Here is a 25,782-nt window from a genome sequence, read left to right as displayed (position 1 = left end):
AGGAGGAACGAACTGTATCATCCATCCTCCATGCCAACCCAACGGCCAAGTGATTTGTTTTTGTTGGACGCACCTGGACTGGCTTCATGTTACTACTATGTTCAACGCAGGCCGACTTGGTCTGCGATTATATATATATATATATAAATAAAATAACACAGTCAGTCTGCTTATCCTTTCTGCCGTCGTCGATCGATGTTGAATCTCCAACAACAGTGTTTTTTGATTTTCTTTGATATAAAAAAAAACGCTATGTATGGTAGGAGTATCTGCTTAGCCTCTCCAATGGACGAGAGAGGTATATATAAGTAAACAAACCTGGGTGGCTAGGCGCGCTGCGTGACGTTATTTTTGTAGTCTGATGTTTTATTTACGGAAGGAAGGCAATATAGTTAAGGAATTATTAGCAAAACAATAAAAGGGAATGAAAAAAAAAAGAATTTGTCTCGCAGGCAAAGCCAAATCCATCAGTGAGTTCAATGCACCCAGACCAAGAGTCCAGGTGCTGTGTGCACCGGTAAAAGCAGACAGGTTCGTGCAATGTGCCCAGGTTGTACTATGCTCCTGCGGCCGCCGTTGCATTACGTGCCGACGGCTGCAAGGGATCCTCCCGCCCGGTCACTCTGCACAAGGAAGTACTCCGTATATATAATGGTAACAGTATTTTTTAAAAGAAAAACAGTATTTTTTTTTCCTCTTAACAAATCAAAATTAGCCAAATTTTATCGAGGCGAGGATGACTAAAAAGTAAGGAGCCGCCGCACCGCACACGACACTTTACAATGCAGTGTCGGCATGGGTCCTGCACTGCACCGCGTGGTGAGGGTGAGGAACCGATCGACGACGACGACCAAGACCGTCGGAGCACTCGCTCTGCATTCCGCGGTGCACGGGCGACGCGGTCTCCTCCACCCGCGGGGGGGATTGCGTACGTGTTGCGGTTGCGGCGCGGCTCCGATAGAAATTCCCCGCACCACTTCGTGCTTTGCTCTGCCTCTGCCTCACCACTCTGTAGTCCCGGCCTGGAGCCTCTGGACTTGTCGACCGCACTCTGCAGTCATCATCTTTCCACTGGACACTGACTGGACACGGCCCCGTCGCGTCGATGCCCACGACGAAGACGACGACGAGGTCCAGTACGTCGTCGTCTTCTGCTGTCTTCCTCCGCTCCACTCTCCACGGTATATACAAAGTATGTGTATGTATATGCCTGCCTTTCCCTCGTATGAGCGCATACATACTCCTATGGCGCATAAGCCTGCCGCCGGCGGCCCTGTTGAGTTGACTGTCTCCGTCTCCATCCAGTTCTCGCACTCCGGCTCTGGCTCCGGGGTTGGGGTTGGGGTTGGGTCCCCTGACCCATGCGTGGTTGGTGAGCAACTTAACGGCGACGCCACGGCCCACAACGGCCAAAATTTTGACTATCTCTTGACCGCCGCGATGGTTGGTTGGTCGGCTGTGTTGTGCTTGCAGGGCTGGCTGCAGTGCAGAATTCCTTTCGACGGACCTGGACACTGGACGCCGTGCGCCGCCGCCGCCGCGCCTAATAACCAAACGTGCTTTTTTACGTGAACGCCACCGGCACTTTCCTTATAATTTCCTCCCCGTTCCTTCTTCCTCTCAACTCCACCACACATCCGAGCACCATACTCGCGCAGAGTTTACTCACAGCCATGTTCTGCTGCACTACTTCTATATAGTAGTATTTTTATTTGAGTGAACGAATAATATCTTTCTCTCGTAAAATTTCAGCATAAGTATCGATATAAGTTAAATTTCAACAAAAACGAGATGCATATGCAATTTGCATGCAACCTGAAAACTATTTTTTTTTAATGATATCCGAGATGGGACGACGAGACACACACACACACACACACGTCTTGAGATTGCAGAGTTGAGATCACACACACATACAGGCATCGATCGATCCGGAGTGCTCTGCTCTGAACCTGAACTCTGAACTCTGAAGTCTGAGCTGAGTAGCTGGCACGTACACCGTACCCGGTGAGCCGCGCGCCGGCTAGCTAGCTAGCTACTGGTGGTGGTGGAACTGGAATTGGAATCGGAGGAGAAGAAGGTGCCTTCGGGTGGCTGGGGCAGCCTGCGGTTGTGCGGCGCGGCCATCTCCTTCTTGAGCTGGGTGAGGAGGTGCTCCATCGTGTACTCCCGCCGCCACTCCCGCAGCGTCGGCAGCTTGTCGGCTTCCACCACCCCGGTGTCCGGGTGCACGCAGGCCAGGTTGATCCGGGAGTGGAACCGCACCGCCGGCGGCTTGTCGGGGTAGTCCTTGTCACACACCAGCTTCAGCTGGTAGATGCGACCCTCGTGCGCGCACTGGATGCATATCATTTCAGTCATATATGCATGCTGTATAACTAGATAGGATAGGGAACTGAATTGGATGATGAACTAACTAGAGGAGAGAGTCCTCCTCTCCTACGTACGTACGTTGAGCGGGCCTATGATGGTCCCGGTCCATGAGCGCATGAAGATGTCGTCGCCGTCGTCGTCCATGCCGTAGCTGACGCTGCCGTCGCCGATGCCCTTCTCCCCGCGCTCCAGCTCCTCCAGCAGACGGAAGTTGCGGGGCACTGCATGCACGCATCAAGTTTTGGCGGAAGCTAGCTGCATGCCATGCATCATGCAACGGGAAGGAAGGAGAAGGAATTGAAGATAGTGGGGTGGTAGCTAGGTACCGACGACGGTGTCGGAGGCGGCGGAGCCCATCGTCATGGAACGGAGGAGAGGCACAGGCACAATGCAATGCAATGCAATGCGAGCTCGATCGGCGAGGGTGGGCGGGGAACGGCCGGGCCAGGCCGTGCTTTTGACCATATAAGAAAAGGAAGGCAGGGAGGGAGGGCAAGGCCACTTGAAAGAGCATGCAATGCATCTGCATGCGTGCGAACCACGCAGCGGGCCAGCGGCTGAGATGAGATGCCCGGCCGGGAAGCCGCCCACTGCCACTGCTGCCCACTCGATCGGCCGGCAGGCCCCTCGCTCCGAATCTCTCCCTCCACCTCTCTCTTTGGTCTTGGCCAGCTTTTTTCTTCTCTTTTCATCTTGAGTTTTGTCAACGGTTCGGTTCGTCCATCCGATTCACCTTTGTTTCAGCTCTTGCAGTTCTGGGCCGGCCGGGCCAAAAAAGTCCCCGGCCCCTAGTCTTTGTATTCCTAGTGCTTTGTGGTACGGATACAAAGCACGCTAGCCCACGAAAAAAAAAACGTACTCCCTCCGTCTCTAAATTTCTATCGTTTTTATTTTTCAAAAAATATATATTAAAAATAATAATATTATAATACATAATTAGTATTATTAGATACATATTTGAATTTAATTTTTAATAAATTTATTTAATAATAAAAATATTACACGTATTTTCTATAAAGCGAGATAAATTTATCGCCACGCAAATCGTGGCGACAAATATTTAGGAACAAATGGTTGCTTGTGTCAACCATAAAATTAAGCCTATATTACGTGGTAACTGTGTCTGGAGATGGCTGACCAATGACAATTGAGGCCAACAACGTGTAGGTAAGTACTATGGAACAACAAGCTAGGCCTTCCTATAGATGTTGTTTTCGTCCTTGGAGCTTGATTTTGTTGCTGTGACACATATATTGTTGCTATATGTCTCTTCTTCTTTGTTAATATAGGAAGTACTCCATGACGAGCAAAACTCTTGTTGGTTCCTTTCCCCCAAAAAATGAGAAAAAGCTAACACCCAGTTTTATAGTTTTGATGAGAAAAAAAAATGGATTTTAAGAATAGTTGAGCGAGGTTAAAAGAATAATATAGGCATGCTTGAGGCCTTGCCTGCAGGTCAGTGGTGACATCTTGAGGTCGACGGGAGGCAGGCAGAGGTTGCTTTTTGTGACGGTGGCCCTAATACATTTTGCATCCATAGACGGATAAATGGGAAAAAAAAACACACGACACAGAAATGGAAATTAAAAGCACAAAACGAGCGCAAAAGAAGTTGGCCTTTTATAACACAGCTGAAGTGGAGGTGGATAGGATACGATCAATCGCCTGTCTCTCAACTACCCCTTGCTAAGTTTTAAAAAAAAGTACCCCTCCGGCCCTAGTCCCTGATCAATCTCTCTAATTACGCAGTATACTTATTATCCATTTAAGTAAGTATGCTATACTTATCTACATGGAAGGACAAACCTTGTTAAATTTTAACGTAAATTTAGGACAACATGAGCACTCGTGTCAAGTAATAAGGACTTGATGAATTGACTTGTTGAATTTTGATGGAACGGGTTCGCTAGACATTGCTCTTCCATGATGCATGCATCTGCCCGGCCAGCAAAATTAAAGATGCGCACACAAGTTACACATGACGATATTGATCCATGGCCCGGCTCTCCCATTTTAGGTGTTGTTTGCATGTAGTCGGATTCGTATCAATCCACATGTGTTGGGGTGGATTGGAGTAGAACTTAAACTAAATTCCACCTTAATCCACTCCAACATATGTGGATTGAGATGAATCCGACAACATCGCCTTAATTTGCTGCTCCTACTCTCTCGCCCTCGCCCCCCGAGTAAGGATTAATTAATTAATTAAGCCACCAAAGGTGGAGGTTGATTGGTCGTCACAAGCCTGCTGTACCAAAATTTAATTAAAGGTATTGAATCGCGCACAGGGTACTCGCCTCCTTCCACACCATCGCCAACGCCAAGCCCAAGTGGTGGCTCAGGCTCACTGATGAAAGCAATTTCCCTCCGAGCCTGTTTGGTTGGCCGGCAGCTAGCCGGCTCATCTTGCCAAACCACAAGTTTGACACGCCACAGATTTTCTCTCCGTTGTTTGGTTTGGAATTCAACGCTGGCAGCCACAGGTGGTATATAAATTTTTTTTCCCTCTTTGCAGTCTCGCCACGCTTTTGTGGCGAGCAATTCTTACGCCACTGCACACTCTATGGTTCAGCCACATACTACCACACATGGGATATGACTCTTGATGGCTAGCATCCAAACATATGCTCGCAAACTAAAGGAACGACGACCTTCAGTTGCCTCCCTTTATCAGTACTCACTCCATAGCACAAGGACACATGCACACAGCTAATTGAGAAAAACTTGCAATCTTCTTCAACAACACAGCACCTAATATTCATTCATTCATTCATTCATTCACTACTAGGTAGTAGTAGTAGTAGCAGCTAGGAAGCAATCTACGTACGGTTCTTGCATTGCATCCATCCATCCATCCATCCATCAACACCAGCAGCAGGCTAATAAATTAAACTCAACTCACTGCACCCAACATGGTGGCTTGCATTGCATTGCAATATTGTTGGCCTCTCCTACATGTGCCTAACCTAGCCAAATGTGTAGTTCTCATGGCATATGCACTTCCCTAGCTAGCTAGCTAACTTTTTCTACTACAAATTTTTTATCAGATCCATCCATCCATGCATGCATGTATATGGATCGATCGGAGCCAACAGTACTTGCATGCATGCTAGCTACTAATTAATACTAAGTACCAACTGGTTAATTAAGGAGAGGAGGCAGTAGTGCAGTGCAAATTACCATGTGAATGAAGATGAAGAAGAAACAAAAAGAAAAAGAAAAAGAACTAGAAAGGGCAGCAACGACTAATTAAAACACATAAGCGCGCGGTTAAATTAATTATTAGAGGGACAGATCGATCGATCGACTAATTGTTGCGCCTGCATGTTACTGCCGGCCGGCCGCCGGCAGCTTGCCGCCGTTGATGTCGTCGCCGGCGCGGAGGAAGTGCAGCAGCACGGGGCTCTTGCACCGCGGGCACTTGGGCTGCTGCTCCTCCCCGGACAGCATCACGTACATGAGGCACTGCGGGCACCCCACCACCACCATCGGCTTCGGCTGCGGCTGCACCACCACCTCGTCCTCCGCGTCCGACGACACGCACGAGCTCGCCGGCGACTCTGCCGCCGACCCGCCGCCGGCCATCGTCGGCCTCTTGCCCTGTTCGCTCATGATATGCACGCACCGTTCTCAGCTGATGATTCTAGCTATGCCGGCCGGCCGGTCAGCCGGTGTGCTGTGGATGAAGCTAAGAGAGGCTAGCTTCTGTTTGCCTTGTGAAACAATGGTGCAGCTCCAGACCACTATATATAGTGCTGTGCTGTGCTGTGCTGTGCGTGCCTTGCGTTGCGTTGCAGCCCCGGAACAAAAGGCTGCCGTCCATCATGCAGTATAACTGAAAAGTTTGCAACCAAATGAAATATATAGGCCAGTATCCATATATATGTAGTTGTGCTTTCGCGCCCTTTTTTCAAATAAATATATAAGCCAATATTATTCATATATAGTTGTGCCTTCGCGCCCTTTTTTTTGAATAAATATCCCAACGCATGAACGCAAGCATTGTATTATTTTTTTTTGACAAGTTTTGCCGTCAATACCTCCCTGTATAAAATCAAAATAAGGGCCAGCTGGCACCACCAGTCCCTTTCAGGGTCTTTATTCATATTGTACAGCCTCCAAATTCATACGAGCTACTACCTTTATTTCCTGACATTAATTACTTTTCACGAGATGCTCCTTACTAATACCACCCCTCTAGTTCAGCTATACAAAAGAATGTGAACTTGGCTTCAAGCTTCATGCACTCAATACGTTTGAGAGTTGGCTTATCAAGTACTATCTAGACATGCATAGTACACATATATATAGGTGCATAGCCCTAGAAAAAAACCAAAACGATTTGTGATTTGGAGCATAGGGACGTAATATCACGATTTTATCATACTCTTTTGTTATTATTCATGCATATAGACATACATACATTTTATACGAGTAACAAGTGGTTTCGATGACTGTCGTGTCTATATTAACTCTTTTATAAGGAGAGAATGGACCGATTGCAGTGACTTTATTATAACTATGACATTTTCAAATCTATTCACCACTATGATGTTTTTCCATGTCCAGAAGGGGTGGGAAGACAATAGACATGAAACTTTTTTTTTCCAGGAACTATTTTCTCCCCTTAGTCCAAGCACATGATTGGCTTGCATTATGGCAAGCATCTATTTCAAAATGTCGTCCAACAACCATAGGGCAGTGGTCAGAAATTGCAGCGGTAATCAATGGAATTCAACTGTGCATAGTTGCATAATGTTGCCTAGCAACGCACTCCTTCGATCCATCAATGCATGGTCTATTCTGATTTGGAAAGAACATGCATGATTCTTTAGTGCAGTATAGACAAAAGTTGCAGCAAAGATTCGTATTCAAAATATTTTAAAAGTAGATATTTGATTTATAGCAATTCGCAATACATTTCAAGAGAAAAGTACGAGTCAAAATCAGAATAATTGTAAGAGAAAACAGAGAAAAAAATGAGTCAGAATCTGAATATTGTAAGAGAGAATTTTTTATTTATAGCAATTAGCAATATAATGCAAGAAAAAAAATATTATTACAGTTTCTTCTATCAAAATATGCGTGGCGAGGGAGTACTTCAAACAGGGGCAGTGGGGCATACACAGAGGTAGAGGCGAAACTAAGCCTCCGCCCCCACTTTCTCTGTGACAGTACATAATAATTATTTGATGGTCTATAATCATAGTTTTGATAACCTATATATAATCCTCATGAATGGTTTATAGGACTGCACCTAACTCTTATAGCTAATATGGCAGTAGTTTTTGCAATTAGCTCACTTTTGGTTCACCCTCTGGCACTGGGACTATTCTTATAACAACTCCCAACAAATAAATTTGTAGCATATTTTGAAACAGTGGAAGTAGTTTAGTAGAGTGATGAAAATGATTCACAAGTTACACCAAATGAGCAAGTAGAATATTACCAAATAAACGCCACCATACACGGCTACCATTAACGCTAGCTTTTGAAACAATTAACGGCTCCACTCCTCTGAGCTCGAAGTCAACATTTTTCCAGAAAAAAACTGGGATCGCTGCCCTCCTGTCGTGTGATTTCCAGTTTCTCATGTACAAGCAAAAATACCCCCGGTCTGTTTCCCCTTTCCGATTTTCCGGCCATAGCCTGCTGTTGGATACATCCAAGAACTTCAGCCATACCCCACTTTTGTATTTCAGTATCCAACTCCACCCAAACTCTGTGCTCTGAAGGGATTTGCCACAAGCAACAGAGGAAGTGCAAAATCTTTCTAAGAAAATAGAAAACGTACATAAGGCATTTTCTCCCCAGAAAAGGAAAATATGAATGGAGTTTCAACAAAGAATAAAGGGAAACACATATAAATATACATATTCCCTCCGTACCCAAATAGAACAATTTCAAAAGTTATCATAAATCAAGACTTTTTAAGTTTGAACAAAATTATAGAAAAGATCACCAAGATTTATGACACCAAATTAGTATCACTAAATATTAAGAGTGTGCTTATTTAGTGTCATATAAATATTGAGTTTTGTCCTATAAATTTGGTCAAACTTAAAAAAGGTTTAACTTAAAACAACTCATTTAGAGTATAGTACAATAGATGTTTATTTGTGAAAAAAGAACATTCAATTGACATAGTATTGCACTGCCTACAATCAAGAATCCCTTGCACGAATTTATGGTGCGTATGGATTCAGAAGGGGCAACGCAGCTAAGCAAACATAAATAACGAGCATAAATGAAGCACTGTTTTATCTTGTGGCAAGACTTGAATGTGGGAGGCCACTTTTGATTCAATGAAAGATACCGGCCAGCTAAGGTTCGCAGCTCATATTCATATCATACACAAACGCACAAACACACACCAGTCTCAAGAAATATAATGCCGTCTTGTGCAGGCAGGCATTCAAGTGTCCCGGCTAGTAAAGGCACTCTCAGCTTGGGCAGGGGCGAGCAATTCCAAGCTCTCACACTGAACCGGGCTGTGCTACGTTAAGGCCCATTTGATTGAAGCTGCTGTACTGGAAGATGCCAAATCTTAAATGAGAAAACAGTCATCATGTATGACTTGATTGGAGTTGTACTTCAGTTTCAAAGAGGGAATTCCCCCCATTCAATCGGCACACAGACCGCAATAAAGCACAAGGCACCAATCTAAACTCCTATTTTACCATGTGTAAAATCATCAGAACAACCACACACATTCTATAGAAGATTGGTCTAAAATCATGTTTAAACTCCTATTTTGCCCCGTTCAACATCATCAGCTGTTATTTGTGTAGCACCCAATTCAGTTCATATAGCTTACCAAAGGAAGAGAAGAGGTTGCTAATATATATACATGTGCTATAAGTATAGGAGTCCAAGCCAAGTGCAGTTACGAGTCCTGTGCCGGGAAATGCTCGCTCAGTGCCAATGACAGAGCCACAGAGGTGGTATTATTCAACTATAGCCCTACAAACCCTCTACAGGCTCTACTACTCTAGTAGGCCCTACTAATGTTATATGAAGGTCAGTTGGTACAAAACAACACAAAGGAAAGCCAAGAATTGGCTTTTGTAACATAAGATCACACCAAAGTCAATGTATACAGAAGTAAAAAGCATAACTACTTCACTGGCGTTTCTCCAATTACACAAAACGATTTACTTATGAGTTAGAATGCGCTAGAAGTAGAGCAATAACGAGAATAAACTTGTCAATATGTCAAGAATATAGAGAATATTTACCTGTACTAGAGGAGTCACTGATCTGTACAGCTAAATACATAACTGAACCTTTGTCTGTTGCACTGACAGTCAGTGTCTTCAGCCCACTCAGAACGATTACTGACGGCCTGCGTCTCTTGAAGAAATGCGGCAGAGGACAGACAACTCAGGCTGAAAAACACAATAGATTCCAAACCCTCCTCTTGGCAGGCCACAAGCAGTAGCCAGTAATGTGAGGGAATAGGGATTCATCAGAAACACTGGTCAATTTGAACATTGATAGTTTTAGATGTGGCCTGGAATCGAATTACAAGTCTTAGAATGTGAAACTATTGCAATCAGTGATCATTATTGGCAGACTTCTCTTTCAACAATGATTGTTATAGAACTTACCGTCAACTCACGAATGATATGCATACCATACTTCTACAAAGATGACAACAAGGGTTGAGATATATTAAGCACAAAATGTGCACGGCATACCTTGATAGTTTAACTCTGGCACTGAAGTAATAGTAAGGGATCGCAGAAAGGTTCAAACTGTCTTGATATAATTTCACAAGTCATCAATGTCATGATCCCTTTCATTATCACTAAAGTCTGAATCACTGCAAGACTCGGAAAGTCAGAATCTCTGTCACTAACAAAATTCAAAGCCTCCAAATTTTCTGATGAATTCCAATCAGGCGGAATGTTCTCTGAAGTGCTTCTGTTAGTACCCCTCCTGTCCTCTCAATCTTGTGAAGCCATTTTGATCAATGAATAGCAATGCGCAGGTCAACAGTCAAATCTTTCCCAAACATTTCCCTACAGACACTCAAGATTCTTGTGTAGGTGCTTCCCTCCAGACACGGTTGCCCTCGAGAGAAGTGAGGTCACCAAGCACTGATAAGCAGCCTCTACTGGCTTAAGCTCAGCTAATTTCATCTCCTGAACTCTGAAAGTGACACTCTAACCCAACCTTCATGAATGTGGTATGTCTTGATATTAGGTTTCGATCCAACATCTGCCACTTCTTGAATCACATTTTCCGCTCTGCAATAAATAGTTCAAACAAGAAACTAGTGAATAGTGTGTAACAAAGGCAACGATAAATGCTTCTCCATTGCAATTTCACATTGATAATAAAATGAAGCCACGCAGGTGCATGGCCAAACACTGTGCTCGGTTACCTTAAACAAAATCCATTAGTATTTATCTTATTGGGTCGTACTATCACTACCAGGCCATGTTCAACTGTGCCACCACAAACTAGGAAACAAATATTTTGATGCAAAATGCTCACACCTGCATGTCTCCTGCTTTGCAGCGTGCATTTATGTAGAGGTAAATGTATGGATGTTAGAAGGTGTTCCACCCTCTTTAATTTGTTTTATCAAATCTGCTGCCTCCCAGACATCTCTACGAGCCCAACTGCATTCAAGAAAGTAATGACAAACTATTTTCTATTATACAGTACTCTTAACAAGTATTTGATAAAATATTTTATGAGATTATAATATGGCCCAAATAAACCATAAATGACATGAAATGAAAGCAAGTGTTTGAGTTACTGAGGTAAAAAAAATTAGTCCGTTTCTTAAACATTTTCACACAATGGACCTCTATAGTAATAGTTTCTGAAAATGGACCCTTTGTGCACCTTGCTGTGACAATTGGCACCGTGGTAGTTGCCACATATGCCTGCAAGTCCAACATGGAAGATCATTCGTGGAAGCTTACATGGTGTCATGACAATGGCACCGTGCAAAAGGGTCACTGCTCAAAATTGTTTCCCCAGAGGTCCACTAGCAGCATAACCTAATGATTATGTATGTCTCATTTGCTATAATACCAGCAGCAACAGACATCTTATCAAGCAGCTTAATGAAATACATGCAGCGCATGTTCTCGAAAAAAAACCTGCAAACACACATATACACAAAAAAAGAACAGGCTAATGCCAGAAGTATATGGTAGCCTAAATGTGAAGAATCTAACATGCATTCGAGAAATACCTGGTGCTTTCTAGCCCATGGATGAGTGCATTGTAAGTCATTACAGTAGGAACACAGTCACTTCACCACATCAGCTCAAGGGTATCGAGAGCCCTTCTTCATATCTCCAGCTACTGCAAATCCTTCTATTTAATGGTTGCATTTGTTCCGTCTGCATTTTTATTTACAAATATACAAATAGCTTGATCCATATTTCCCATCTTACAAACTGCTTCTACCAGACAATTGTATGACACTATCAGGCTGCAAAGGGATGAAAACAATTGGTGGTCAGTAACGATATTTTCTATACAGAAACAATTCCCGGTCGGTCCAAAAGTCACCATATTTTCAATTTAACTGTTTACTAACAACATCAATATGGTGTTGAAAGAAAATAGAAAACCAAAAGTGTAAATACAGTAATGGTCAGAAATGGTCATAAATGATATCACTTTTATGGAAACAATCCCGGTAAACGGAATGTTCCATTTTCAATTTCATCCAGAAAACCAAATTTTAGCATGTCCTAAAAAAATACTACAAGCATTTGCAAAGACATGCAAATGGATAAATCTATTAGTCAGCATAGAGTAAGTTTTGTTATTATGTTTGATGCCATGTGATTCCATCTCTTTGCTAATATTTAAGGCTTTGGGAACCTTCCCAATCTGTATAAAGAAATTTGAAACTGACATTAGTGACTTTTTTCCCAAATGATTAGTCATGTCATTTAATTTTCAGAAAGTTTAAATCAGAGCTGCACTTTTATCATATTTCATCAATCGTCCTTCCATTGAAATTGCCAAGTATAAAACAAAGAGAATCTGGAAAGCATGACATAAAAAATCAGTTATTTTAAGGCCTTTGAGGCTTTGACCCAAAAAGGAAAAAGATGGATGAGATGGCAAACTTTGAGCCTAGCTATAGACTCGGCTCAATCCTCCAACAAGCTCAAGCTTGACTGCTTGAGGCAATAAGCTGGGTCATTTACAGCCCTAGTCAGCTGCAATACATGAGAAGAATACACAAGAGCAGCACTAACCTTGACATACAGATTAATAAGGCAGCCATAAGATATTATTGATAGTTTGAAGCCTCACTCCTGCAAAGTGAGAAAAAACTTTAATCAGACTGGCAATTCTTTGTTAGGGACACATGGTAAATAGTCATGAGAAGCCTTCACACTGTACCTTCAGCCTTTCAAACAAATGCCATCATCTTCCATTTCATGAGCTCGATATATATTAACAGATTGGTTGCAAAAGTTTACAATATCTATTGACTGAAAATTTAAAAAACTATGCAACATACTCTCTGAATTATTATCGGTGGATTATTCCAGAAACAAATCTATGTACCAACATGATTTACATGAGCTGTCAAAGAATGTAAAAGGAAACTTCAAATACTGAAAAAAAGTACAAAGATGCAGCAAACACAAATATGTGTGTTTGCGATGATTCTAGTAGTACAATTGGTACACAACATCTGAGCAAAGAAACCCAGCGCAGTTCAGACATCTCATGATTCAAACAAGTAATTCTTGTAGAAGAGAGTCCAATCAGAGTCGTCCGATGTGACAAGCTCGAATCCTTCTGCATTCATGGACTCTGCAACTGAAACATGATTTGGAGAGGCCTTGATGCTATCATTGTTCAGTTCATCACCAATACAACTGAACTCAACAGAGCCAAAGCCACATGCTTCCTGTTGGTTGCCACTCTCATGCAGGCAACAACCATTACCTGGCTGAGAATTGGTACCATCTGCCAAAGCCTCTTCAGTGAGCGAAAGCACTGGTGAATCTTCATCATCAGATAGCCATTTGCAGCAATCCAAATCACCGATATCAAACATTCTGCTGACAAGCCCCTCTCGCCAAGAGATCCGAGTGTCTGCTATGACTGATTTCTGAAAACTTGTGTCCTTTGCCTTCAATTCTATGTCACGAGGAGACCTTTTAAAAGAGGTCAAGTCTATGGATTCCAGAGGTATCGGAGCTCCTGCAAACTGGAAGCTAAGCTCAGGCAATGGCGCAGGTGGTGTGTCATTTCCCTCATAGTCATCGTCCCCAGGCCTTGGTGACAAACTCATCATTTCAAGGCATTCCAGCACTGGATCCATCATCTTCATGGGACGACTGCCTGTCCTTGTCAACCCTGACCGTTTGCCATTGCAAACACTTTCAGGCCATGATTCACTAGAAATTGGTGTTGGATCCGCCACTGAATCGTACCGGTAGCTGCTGCCCAGTCCCTGCTGGGCACACAAAGCCCGAAATCTGGAAGAGGACTGCGATGCCCTCTTGACAATGAGCGAGAAAGGACTAATGCTATCGCCACTGCTGGGCGTCTTCTGCGTGGGGAGAAACCCTGACGACGGCGTCGCCCCGGACATTTCCGACGCCGGAGTGCCGAAGTCCAGCAGACCGCTGAGCAGCGGCGAGCCCAACAGCCCCGTGCAGTCCGGGGAGAACCGCCAGAACGCGTCCTCCGAGGAGCATCTGGGCACGAAGATCTCGTCTTCGAGCAAGTCCACCCCGCCTTCGTCGCGCGGGGACGCCAGCCAGTTCACCGACGCCTCCTCGTTGCCGCATTTCGTCGAGGACGTCCAGGCCTCCGCCCCCGACGGCGAGGACAGCCAGTGGATGGACGCGCGGGACGGCTCCTCGTCAAGGTCCTCGCTGGTTAACCCCTCCCCCGCGATCGCTAGGATGCCCCGCGGCCGGCACTTGCGGCGGTCCCCGACGCCGGGGACGACGTGGTGTCCCGCCGCGAAGCACGCAGGCGTCGCCGACCCGCACGCCGCGGCCACCTCGGGCGAGATCGACGCGTGGACCGGCGGCGTCGCGCCTGTAGACGGCGTGGCCTCGGAATCCGCTTTCTTCTCCGGCGTCAAGGCCTGGAACTCATCCAGCTGCTCGTCCTTCGCCGGCCACTGCTTCTTGCCGGCGGCCGGCCTGATCTTGTTGACCCGCGCACCGATCGGCTCCTGCCCACCCATCCTCGGCTCTTGCCCGGCGCATCTCTGCGCCCTGGTCGTCGATTCCTTATCCGGAAGCCGGTCCGGACCCCTGGTCCCGGGCCGGGGCTTGGAGTCGGGGCGCCTAGGGGCCCGCGGGGTGGACACGGACCTGGCCCGGGACCTGGACCCGGAGGAGGTGGCGGCGGAGGGTAGGAGGAAGCGGAAGCACCCGGGGCGCTCGCGCGCGGCGGAGGTGTCCCTGGAGTTGAGATCGGATAGCGGGCTGCGGCGGCGGCTCGAACCAACGGTCTTGGGCTTGGGCGCCGTCGCCGGGGATGGGGAAGGGGACGGGGAGGGCTTCCGGGGCTTGGAGGCGGAGCATGAGGAGGATGGACGGGATGACGGCCTAGCCATGGCGGCGGCGGAGGAGGGCATGGCGGTAGGGGGGCGTGTGTGAAGCGGCGGCGGGTCAGGCGGTTTCAAATCTCGGAGATCGAAGGCCGGAGGAGGAAGAGGGCCAACGGATACATTTTGCAGTCAAAGCCGGGTAAACCGGTAACGGAATGGTTGACCGTAGACATAAGTATTTTAGGCCCAAGGCCCGGTCCGGACCGCACTTAATGGACATGGTTTGGACACCATAGTAAGAAAAAAAAATCTATATTACCTCTTTTAACTTTTGCAAAAATCAATTTCCTTCTCTAAACTCCAAAACTGAACAAAACACCTTCTTCAACTTCCATCTTACCTCTTTGACCCTGTCATAAGTAGTTCTGAAGGTGGTTTTGTCTTTTTTTTTATTATTTCATCTAATTTTTTAAAAAACTATAGTAAAACACAAAAAATCATAAAATATGAAATTTAATTTTGTTGGACTCCACGTAAGTAGATATATATAGTGAACATATAATATGGTATACCTTAATACAAATTTTTTTTGTGGCTTTAGATAACTAATTGGAATAATTCACAATTGCAGTTTTTATGGTCTAATTGTGATGAAAGTTTTATGGTGGGCTAACTATTGTATAATTGAATTGTAGTGAAAAAAATCATATTCATTGGATCATGTATAGCTTAGTTATAGATTTATTTATATTTAACAAGCATAAAACTAAAAAAAATTTGTAACTAAGTTATACATGATCCAATGAGTATGAAATTTTTACTACACTTTAAGCATACAACAATTAGCACACTATAAAAACTTCATCATAATTGGACCATATAATCTGCAGCTTGAATTATTCCATTTAATTATAGAAAAAGTATAGCTCTAAAGCTATAATAAAAAACATATTAAAGCATACCATATTATATATTCATTCACTATGTAGGTCTATTCATATAGAGTCCAATAAAATTAAAATTTTCATTTTATGATTTTTCTTTAATTTACTATGATTTTTTAAATATTCGGACAGAATAAATAAATAAGACAAAACCATCTTTCGAAATTGCTTATAACAGGGCCAAAGAGGTAAGATGAACTTTTTAAAAAGTTGAAGGGAGTGTTTTCTTGGGTTTCAGAGTTTAGAAAGAAAAAATGGATTTTCGTGAAAATTGAGGTGGGTAATATAAATAAAAAAAAATATTTCTTGGCCTGAGTATGGGCCATTGAATTTATATTTAAATAATTTTTCATACTAAAAACTATAGACGACGACGAGGCCAAGGCCGCACTACTCTACGGGAAGGGTGGCGACGCCGGTTGCGAGGTACGGTCAGGTCATTTGTGACTGTGACACACTGTGGAAACCCGATGGATCGATGCAACACGAACGAAGAAGTGGACACGGTGCGTGCAGGTCATCAGAGGTGCATGCATGTGTGATGAAGCTCGCAGCAGGCCTGTTACTTTCTGTTCCCGCGCGCTCACACAGATGTTGCTGCTTGCGGCAACAAGGGAGCACAACGTCCACTTCACTCTTCACACATATCTCATGCGCAGCTCCCATGCATCACCTGTGCACGCGTTCCCCCCTGCAGGCAAGGCCAACTCGATCTGCTAGCTGGGCTAGCTTATACTCTGAAACCCAACAACGCCATGGTCTGCGCCTCCGGCTGCCCCGTCACTGGGAACGTCTAGGTCTCGTCTAGCTAGCCAAGCGTTACACACATACATACCCAGCCATTTATAACTTAAACTACCATACCGATCCAACGTGATATATATACCCACACTTCTAAATGTTTCAAGAGTACTGTGCTAAGATTCAAACAATGAGATTCGAAAGGCTTACCCAAGGTGGCTTGGAGCCTTGAGCTTCTTCAAGATCAAGCTCACCTCTCATGGTGTTCCCACATACATAAGAGAGGGTCCACCAAGATGAATAATCCATGGCTTGATTAGTTGGAGAGCCCACTTGAGATTGGGGTGGATTCCTTCATATAAACCAAGGGAGATTAATTAGGGATTTAGGGAGAAATCAAAGAGAGATCGAGAGTTCACACTATAACTCTTGCTTGTATCACAATGTGAGCTCCATTTGCTGCTTCTATGGAAACATATTATCTTATCGATCCTTGCTTGGGTCAAACACATGGTACCATCTATTTCAAAATGCCTTCCAACAACCATAGACCAGTCGTCAGAAGTAGTAGCGGTGTTCAATTGAATTCAACTGTGCATGGTTGGATTTGCCTAGCAACGCACAAATTGGATCCATCAAACCCCTTGGTTTGTTCTGATTTGGAAGAAAAAAAAAATCGAACTTTACGTCTTGACAACAATAATTCAAAGTACAAGCATATGCATCCTTAGTGTAGTATAAAAGTTGCAGCAATAAATTCATATTCAATATATATTTTTTAAGTATTGATTTTACAGTAATTGACATTGTCAATATATTTATTGTAAGAGTAAAATAGAGATCAAACATCTTTTCCCTTTCCATCTTCCGGCCAACGGCTTTTGTAATTACAACACCCAAGGATTAAGCACTGGACCTAACTTTTCCATCTTTGTACTTCAGCATCCAACTCCAAGCAAACACTGTGCTCTGAAGGTTATTGCCACAAACCAGCCACCGCAGTGCAAAATCTTTCTAAGAAAATGTATATGGCATTTTCTCCCCAGGAAAGGAAAAAGCGAATGGGATTTCCACAAGAACAAGGGAAACACATATACACATAATACAATAAGGTCTTGTTTGGATGTTGTCAAATTCACCTATATTCACATATGTTGGGATGGATTGGAGATAGATTTAGTTCATGTTCCACTCGAATTCACCCTAACATATATAACACATATGTATTGATACGAATCCAACTACATCCAAACAATACCTAAATGTTTGTATTTATGAAAAGAACATTCCAAGTCGCATACTATCACACTGCAACTGCAATCACGAATTTACAGTGTATAAATTCAGAAGGGCAATGCAACTAACTTTTGATTCAACGAAAGATACCGGGCAGCTATTCGCAGCTCATATATCATACACAAACGCACAAAGATTCGCAGAAGAAATATAATGCCGTCTTGTGCACGCAGGCATTCAAGTGTCCCGGATAGTAAAAGCTCTCAGCTTGGACAGGGGCGGGCAATTCCAAGCTCACACTGAAACGAGCTGTGCTACGTTAAGGCTCATTTGATTGAAGCTGCTGTACTGGAAGATGCCAAATTTTAAATGAGAAAACAGTCATCACGTATCATTTGATTGGAGTTGTACTTCAGTTTCGAATAGGGAATTTCCCCCATTGAATCGGCACAGACTGCAATAAAGCAGAAGGCACCAATCTAAACTCCAATTTTACCATGCGTAAAATCATCAGAACAAAAGCAACGATCCACACACATTATCTAACAAGTTGGTCTAAAATCATGTTTGTATTCCTGCTTTAGCATGTTTAAAATCATCAGCTATATTCTATAGCATTCAATTCAGCTCATCAGTTCATAGCTCACAAAAGGAAGAAAAGGTTACAAAGCTCTTTATATACTTATAAATATATGATTACAGTGTAGCATTGTCCTGGCCAAATGTAATTACGAGTCCTGTGCTGGGAATGCTCGCTAAATGCCGATGGCAGAGCTGCAGAGGTGGTATTCAACCAATAGCCCTACAAACTCTCTACTAGTCCAGTAGGTCCTAATGTTGTAATTTGAAATGAGTTCAGAGACCTTAGTTTCTTATCAGGAAGGTACAGTAGGTACAGAACAATACAAAGGAAAGCCAAGAATTGCCTTTTTTGTAACATATTGTACCGAGTCATTGTACAAAAAACCTGCCTACACATGGGAAATAAACTAAGTAAAAGCATAACTTCACCAGCATTTCTCCAATTATACAAAACTGGATTTAACTTATTAGTTAGATTGCACTAGAACTAGAGCAATGATGAGAAATGAACTTGCCAATATCTCAAGAATATAGAGAATATTTACCTACCTGTACTACGAGTCACTGATCTGTACAGTACCCCACATAACTGGACCTTCGTCTGTTGCATTGACAGCCTGTGTCATCAGCTACAGCAGAACAGTTACTAGCGGTCTGCGACTCTTGAAACACCGCAGAGGACAGACAGCTCAGGCTTAAAAACACAAAAAGATTCCAGGCCCTCCTCTTGGCAGGCCACAAGCAAGTAGCCTGTGAATTTGAGGACATAAAGTTTCATGAGAAACACTGTCAATTTGACAAAAAAAAGTTTTAGATGTCGCTTGGAATCAAATTATGAGAACTACTCAAACTGGCAACTGGTGAACATTAGGCCGACTATACTTCTAAAAAGATGTAAACAAAGTTGAGATATATTAAGAATACGTGTGCGCGCCATACCTTGATAGTTTAACTCTGGCACTGAGGCAGTAGTGAGGGATCAGAGAAAGGTTAAAACTGTCTTGATATTATGTCACAAGTCATCAACATCATGATCCTCATCATTATCACTAAACTCTGAGTCACCGCAAGACTCAGAATCTGCGTCACTTACAGAACTCGAAGCCTCCAAATTTTCTGATGAGTTCCAATCAGGTGGAAATATTCGCTGAAGTGCTTCTGTTAGTGCACCACCCGTCCTCTCAATCTCGTGAAGCCATTTTGACCAGTGAACAGCAGTGCGCAGGTCAACAGTCAAATCATTCTCAAACATTTCCCTACAGACACTCAAGATTCCTGTGTAGGTGCTTCCCTCCATCACAGTTGCCCTTGAGAGAAGTGAGGTCACCAAGCAATGATAAGCAGCTTCATCAGGCTTAAGCCCAGCAGATTTCATCTCCTCAAAGCATTTCAGTGCTCTATCTGGCAGTGATACTTTAGCCCAACCTTTAATCAATGTGGTAAACGTCTTGACATTTGGTTTCAATCCAACATCTGCCATTTCTTGAATCACATTTTCCGCTCTCTACAATAAATAGTTCAAACAAGAAATTAGTGAATAGTGTGCAACAAAGGCCAGGATTACTTTTGTAATCTCAAAAAAAAAGGCCAGGATTACTTATCCATTCACATTTTCCCAATGAGAATATGATGAAGCCAGTGTGCAACAAAGGCACATTGTGTGAATAACAGGCATTATAAAATGTTTATCTTATGGTGCTGTACTATCACTATCAGGCTATGTCCAACTGTGTCACCACAAACTAGTAATCAAATATTTTGCTGAAAATACACACACCTGCATGTCTCCTGCTTTACAGCATGCATTTATGTAGGAGGTAAATGTATGGATGTTAGGAGGGATTCCATCCTCTTTCATTTGTTTCATCAAATCTGCTGCCTCCCAGACATCTCCTCTCCGAGCCCAACTACATGAAAAGAAGAAATTACACAGTATTTTAGATTGTACAATACTCTTAACAAGGATTTGACAAACTATTTTAGATTAATAACATGGCTCAAATAAAGCATAACTTGACATGAAATGAAAGCAACTGCCTGAATTACTGAGGTAAAAAGATAATTTTGGTCCTTATCTATAACATTTTCACAAATGGGCCTATAAAGTAATTATTTCTGAAAATGGAACGTTTTGCACGGTGTTGTGACAACTGACATTTGGCACCAAGGTAGTACCACTTAAGAGCCTGCAAGTCCAACAAAGAATATCATATGTGGCAGCTGCCATGGTGTCAATGTCATGGCCATGCAAAAGAATCCATTTTCCAAAACTGTTTCGCAGAGGTTTTTGCTAAAAGGGTCTTTAAAAGGATCAAAATGTAAAAGCTTCTTGTTATAATAGTACCTACCCATCAATCAAAATATTGTATATAAATGTATTCCTTGGTATCTTCTGAAAGCTCATCTCTCTTGTAACTGCTAAGGCACTTTGCATCCTTCCTGATTTGCAACAGGCTCTCAGCAATGTTTCATAAATGTACACATCGAGCTTTAGGCCACTCTCTTTGATTTTGGTGAAATACTCAAAAGCCTTCCCAATATCTCCACTAGCAGCATAACCTCTCATAATGATTGTGTATGTATGCTCGTTTGGTGCAATGCCAGCAATAGACATCTTGTCAAGTACAGAAACAGCTCTTTCAACCTGCAAACATGCACACATACACAGGTACACAAAAAGACGAGGCTAAAGCCAGAAGTACATAGTTCTCAGTATGAAGAATCTAACATATATTTGAGAAATACCTGGTGCTTCCTAATTAGCCCATGGATGAGAGCATTATAAGTCATTACAGTAGGAGCACAACCACTTCGCCGCATTAGGTCAAGGGTATCGAGAGCCCTTTTCATATCTCCAGCAACTGCAAATCCTTCTATGATAGGCCTGAATGTTCTATTTGATGGTTGCATTCGTTCCTTCTTCATTCTTTCGAATATGCGAATAGCTCGATCCATATTTCCCATCTTACAAAATGCTTCTACCAGCAAATTGTATATGGCACGATCAGGCTGCAAACCTGATTTTATCATGTCCTCAAAAATGCTAAAAGCATTTGCAAAGTCATGCAGATGGATAAATCCATTGATCAGCATAGAGTAAGTTTTGTTATTATGTTTGATGCCATGTGATTCCATCTCTTTGCTAACAGCTAAGGCTTTTGGAACCTTCCCAATCTGTAAAAAGAATGTTCAAACTGGCATTAGCAACTGTTTTTCATTCAGACAAGTAGATGGATATGCAAATAATGTAAGGCCTCAAGTTCAAATGGTTAGTCAGGCCATTTATTTCCACAAAGTTTAAATCAAAGCTGCACTTCAAGTATCTTATATTTCATCAACCATGCTTCTATTGAAGTTTCCAAGAATTAGTAATGAAAAACAAAGAGGAACTCGAAAGCAGGACATCAAAACCAACTACTTTGAGGCTTTGAATCAAAAAGGCAAACCATAGAAGAAAAGGCAATTTGTATTTAGCATGATGGGCCAAGCTTGAGCCTGGCTGTAGGCTCTGGTGGTTCTGAGGCTCGGCTCAACCCTCCAACAAGCCCAGGCTTGAGGCAACGAGCTTGGCACATTTACAGCCCTAGTCAGGCTGTAATACATGAGAAGAATAGACAAGAGCAGAACTAACCTTAACATACAGATTAATAAGGCAACCATAAGATATTATAGATGGTCTGAAGCCACACTCCTGCAAAGTCAGAGAAACTTGAATCAGGCTGGCAAATATAACATCATAGATTAAGAAGGTGATCATAATAAAAGTAAAAACAATTATTTCTTAGGAACACATGACAATTAGTTATTAGTTATGAGATGCCTTTCCGATATACCTTCAGCCTTTCAAACACAATTAGACATTTCTTTTCATCTTGGGCAACAGTATATCCATGCATCATACTGTGATAAACATCGATAGGAGCATCAATGCCATCCTCTTCCATTTCACGGACCAGCTCTTCAGCTCGATCCATATTCCCAGATTGGCTGCAAAAGTGCATATAATTTAGTGCTCTAACATGATTTATTAGCAAACAGATAAAGTAGTAATTGTTAAGAGATAAATTGTATTTTTTTCTTAAGTTTACGATGTTTATGGATCTGGTAACCAGCAACCACTAACCAGTGAGCATGTATAATGTTGCTATATATGATTCCATTTAGGTTGTCAAGCTTGGTCTTAGCCTCTTTGAACAACTTGTCTGCAGATCTTCCAGGACAAAATGAAATGATTAGCAGCAAGCCAAGGGTCATACGACTATACGAGAAAGGCTAGAAATGAAAAGGCCACGCGATCTGTTGCCTAAAACAGTGTCTAGAGTCAGTATCGTATATGAAAGGGCAGTTATAGACTTATAGCTATATTGAAATTCTGGAAGAAAGCATGTTCAGTAACACAAATGGATCAATGCAGTGTCAGAAAAGAAAATACTCACTCAGCATCGTTAGTTTTGCCATATCCTGCAATAAGGATACTATAAGTAACAACTGTCATTTCAAGGCCTTCAGATTTCATTTCCTCAACGCATGACAGTGCCCCACGCATATCTCTAGCAACTGCATAAGCGTGAACAAGGCTGCATGAAATGAATTAAATTTAATGCAGGAGACAAGGTACATAGAGACATTGCTAGAACTAGTTTGCCAGTCATTCACATACGTACATCTGCATGATATTAGTAAAAGAAGATAACATGATATCACCCACCTCCCCCCCCCCCCCCCCCCGTCTCCTATTTTAGAACAGCCCCCTTTGTATCTCAATAATGTTATCAGCCAAACTTTTTTTTTATCTCAAATAGTCAAGCAAGTATAGAAGTGACCAGGTACAAAGTTTCTTGATAGGTTACTGCCTATATTCTTCACGTGGTTAGCTACTCATGATGCCATCATGCAAGATCGTTTTCCATAAGTAGTCTTTACATGCTAAAATTACCATTTATTCAGATAGCAATTTATACAGGTTGTTTAGTGGCATTACCAGGAGTGAAGTTCACTGTGGATCTCTGAACTTGTACCAGGACTCCAAAACATAGCGAGCAAAAATAACCTAACCGTACTGTGCCTGACCTCTGTTGACCTATTTAAATTAGTTTAGCGGTAATAATATGATATTTTCTTTTCGGTGAGTCAATTTAGTTGGCCCAGCTGTGCAAGTTTAGGAAGCCATGGTGCATACCCTGTGATGAAGAGAAGCCAATAAATTACTACTAAACAACAGTAACAATGCACCTACCTTGTGAAGACAAATGCATTGGGCTCTATTCCTCTTGCTCTCATGTTCTCAAATGTTGCACGAGCGTGATGCTTATCACCTCGCTTGGCATAATACACAACCATCAGACCAAATTCCCTCCTTGATGGCTAAACAATCAATGTTGAAAATAAGACTATAATTAGTGCCACCAAATGAGAAAAGTTAACACTGAGGCAATTCTATACTCTAAGCATAATTTCCAAGAAATGACCGAACCTATTCTGTTTGGAGCCCTGAGAACTGAGTAAAGGAGGTACGGAACTTTCCTAGGAAGTTATTAAAACATGACTACCAGATGCCAATCAAAAACAGTATTGAAATCGAAATATGATTGTCCAGATAAAACAAATTAAATGATCACCAGCTCAAAATCTCAAACAAGTCATAGGGCAATTTTATATAAAAAATGTAAGGGATATGTGTTACATGTTATTTATATAAACAAAGAGTGCCTTGTGAAGCAACTTATTTCCAAAGGGAACTCAGGAAAGGCTTCGTACTTGAATAAGGGTCGGAAGAAGGGTGTTCATTGAAGCTGTCTGATCAAGTTGGAGATGAACTTTGGTGTCAGCTAATGATTGGAAATGACATCAAACAGGCAACAAGTAACATTGTAGTTCACTCTACAACTAAGGTGGCAGATGACCTATTGAGTGACATCCTAACAAAGCTTATTCTAAGCATGTTTTCCTGGTGATGTCTGCTATTCAAAGCACCCTATCAGAGCATCCCAGGAAGGATTGCAGATCACAGCCCAAAGACATGAAAACTTATCTAAAAAAAGTCAGGAAAAGTTCACCCGTCTCAGCATGTTCAGCATGTGACACCACCTTGCAATTGCATAAATGGCATTTTACAGGAACAAATAAGATCGGGTAATACTAATGCAAAGGTGATCAATCAGAGAAGCCACCACCTTGGGAATCCGCTCGAAAGCGGAGACGACAGCCTGCCAGTCCTCGGGCCGCGACTCCAGCACTCTCCGGAACTCACGGCACGCGTCCTCCCTTCCCTTGTGCCACGGGGAGCGAGCCTCCCGGGCCACCCCAGCTTCGACCCAGCGCGCCCGCTCCTCCGCCCTGGCCCTCCCTTTCCTCCCGTCGTCGAGCCTCACGGTGAGCGACTTCCCCCGGAACTCCACCCCGTCCACCTCCACGGCCCGCGCCGCGGCAGCCTCCGGGTCGTCGCCCCCGTAGTAGAGGAAGCAGAAGCCGACGTTGCGCTCGGGGTCGTCGTGGCCCCGCACCAGCTCGACCTTCTCCAGGGGCCCGAACTGGCGGAAGAACTCCGCGATGTCAGGCTTCCTCGCCCACAGCGGCAGGTTCCCCACGAACACCTTGCCCTTCTGTCGGAAGTCCTCCTGTCGCAGCGCCTCCGCCTCCTGCTCCGGCTCCGGCTCCGGCTCCGGCTCCGACGGTGGCGTCGGAGGCTGGGGCGCAGGCTCCTCCGCGAGCGACGCTGGCGCAGGAGGCGGTGGGGACAGCTTGCTCGTCAGCCATAGCTTGGAGGCGAGGGGGTTTGCGGGAGGCGGGGGCGGCGGCGAGGGTTTTGGGGCCGGAGGCGTCGGTGGAGAGGGGCGGCGGAAGGAGGCCGAGGAGGCCACGGGCTTGAAGAGCCTGGGGCTGGGAGTAGGCGAGGAGGCGGTGGGGAGCGAGAGGAATTGCATCAGGATGGTGGTGTCGGATTTTCGAATTGCCCGGGAAGACGACGCCACCTGCTGCGCCTGCGTCCTCCTCGGCCAAAGGTGGATGGAGGACGACGGAGTGGAGGATAAGGCGCGGCGGCGAGATTTCTCTTCTCTTGTTGGACGACTGCCTCATTTCTGTTTGGTACGATACGAGTCCCCACTGAACTGGGCTGGATTTCATTTAGGGCCGGCTAACCAGGCCGCCGGATCCAACAAACAGCCCATATTAAAATTCACGTCATTTTTTTTTCTCAATCACATAAAAGGTTTGCGCATTTCTATGTTAAGATATAGAGGAACAGTTTAGCATAACACGTCTTAGCAGCGTCCTACGGAGTCAAAAGAGTTTTACATGAACGCTCAGACTCTACTAAGGGATCAAATTCGTGTCACTTTATTTTCATGATGATTCCTTTTCATCATCATATAAACAATGATATAATAACATAGACAA

The 25,782-nt window shown here is 43.6% G+C and overlaps 4 protein-coding genes across 12 annotated transcripts; all 4 read right to left on the bottom strand.

Annotated features, from left to right (window-relative positions):
• Positions 1,804 to 2,834, bottom strand: LOC8076495 (ubiquitin-conjugating enzyme E2 variant 1C). Its single transcript, XM_002447310.2, has 3 exons — positions 2,700 to 2,834; positions 2,452 to 2,594; positions 1,804 to 2,337 (listed from the first exon to the last, which is right to left on the bottom strand). Exons 1-3 carry the CDS (start codon positions 2,734 to 2,736, stop codon positions 2,032 to 2,034), a joined length of 486 nt encoding a protein of 161 aa, XP_002447355.1. The 5' UTR covers positions 2,737 to 2,834; the 3' UTR covers positions 1,804 to 2,031.
• LOC8076494 lies at positions 5,088 to 6,106 on the bottom strand. The gene has a single exon (XM_021462969.1). The coding sequence runs from the start codon at positions 5,983 to 5,985 to the stop codon at positions 5,701 to 5,703; it is 285 nt and encodes a 94-aa protein (XP_021318644.1). The 5' UTR covers positions 5,986 to 6,106; the 3' UTR covers positions 5,088 to 5,700.
• LOC8076492 (pentatricopeptide repeat-containing protein At5g04810, chloroplastic) lies at positions 7,698 to 25,551 on the bottom strand. Of its 9 annotated transcripts, none has more exons than XM_021462965.1 (12): positions 24,558 to 25,551; positions 23,621 to 23,748; positions 22,821 to 22,961; positions 22,508 to 22,594; positions 22,218 to 22,371; positions 22,016 to 22,075; positions 21,130 to 21,558; positions 20,733 to 21,028; positions 20,162 to 20,291; positions 10,074 to 10,627; positions 9,612 to 9,886; positions 7,698 to 8,146 (listed from the first exon to the last, which is right to left on the bottom strand). In XM_021462965.1, exons 1-10 carry the CDS (start codon positions 25,305 to 25,307, stop codon positions 10,514 to 10,516), a joined length of 2,289 nt encoding a protein of 762 aa, XP_021318640.1. In that variant the 5' UTR covers positions 25,308 to 25,551; the 3' UTR covers positions 7,698 to 8,146; positions 9,612 to 9,886; positions 10,074 to 10,513. The 9 variants fall into 9 exon arrangements, with proteins under 9 accessions (XP_021318640.1, XP_021318641.1, XP_021318639.1 ...); XM_021462966.1 differs by having other exon boundaries at positions 9,612 to 9,761; XM_021462960.1 differs by lacking the exons at positions 7,698 to 8,146; positions 9,612 to 9,886; positions 10,074 to 10,627 and adding exons at positions 17,618 to 18,150; positions 18,934 to 19,134; positions 19,324 to 19,888 and having other exon boundaries at positions 24,558 to 25,524.
• LOC8076493 lies at positions 12,878 to 15,342 on the bottom strand. The gene has a single exon (XM_002447308.2). It carries the CDS (start codon positions 14,966 to 14,968, stop codon positions 13,091 to 13,093), a length of 1,878 nt encoding a protein of 625 aa, XP_002447353.1. The 5' UTR covers positions 14,969 to 15,342; the 3' UTR covers positions 12,878 to 13,090.

The sequence above is a fragment of the Sorghum bicolor genome, chromosome 6 (genome assembly GCF_000003195.3).
Source record: "Sorghum bicolor cultivar BTx623 chromosome 6, Sorghum_bicolor_NCBIv3, whole genome shotgun sequence".
Lineage (NCBI taxonomy): Eukaryota > Viridiplantae > Streptophyta > Magnoliopsida > Poales > Poaceae > Sorghum > Sorghum bicolor.
Note: the sequence above shows the minus strand (reverse complement) of the source record. Positions and strands in the feature narration are given on the sequence as shown.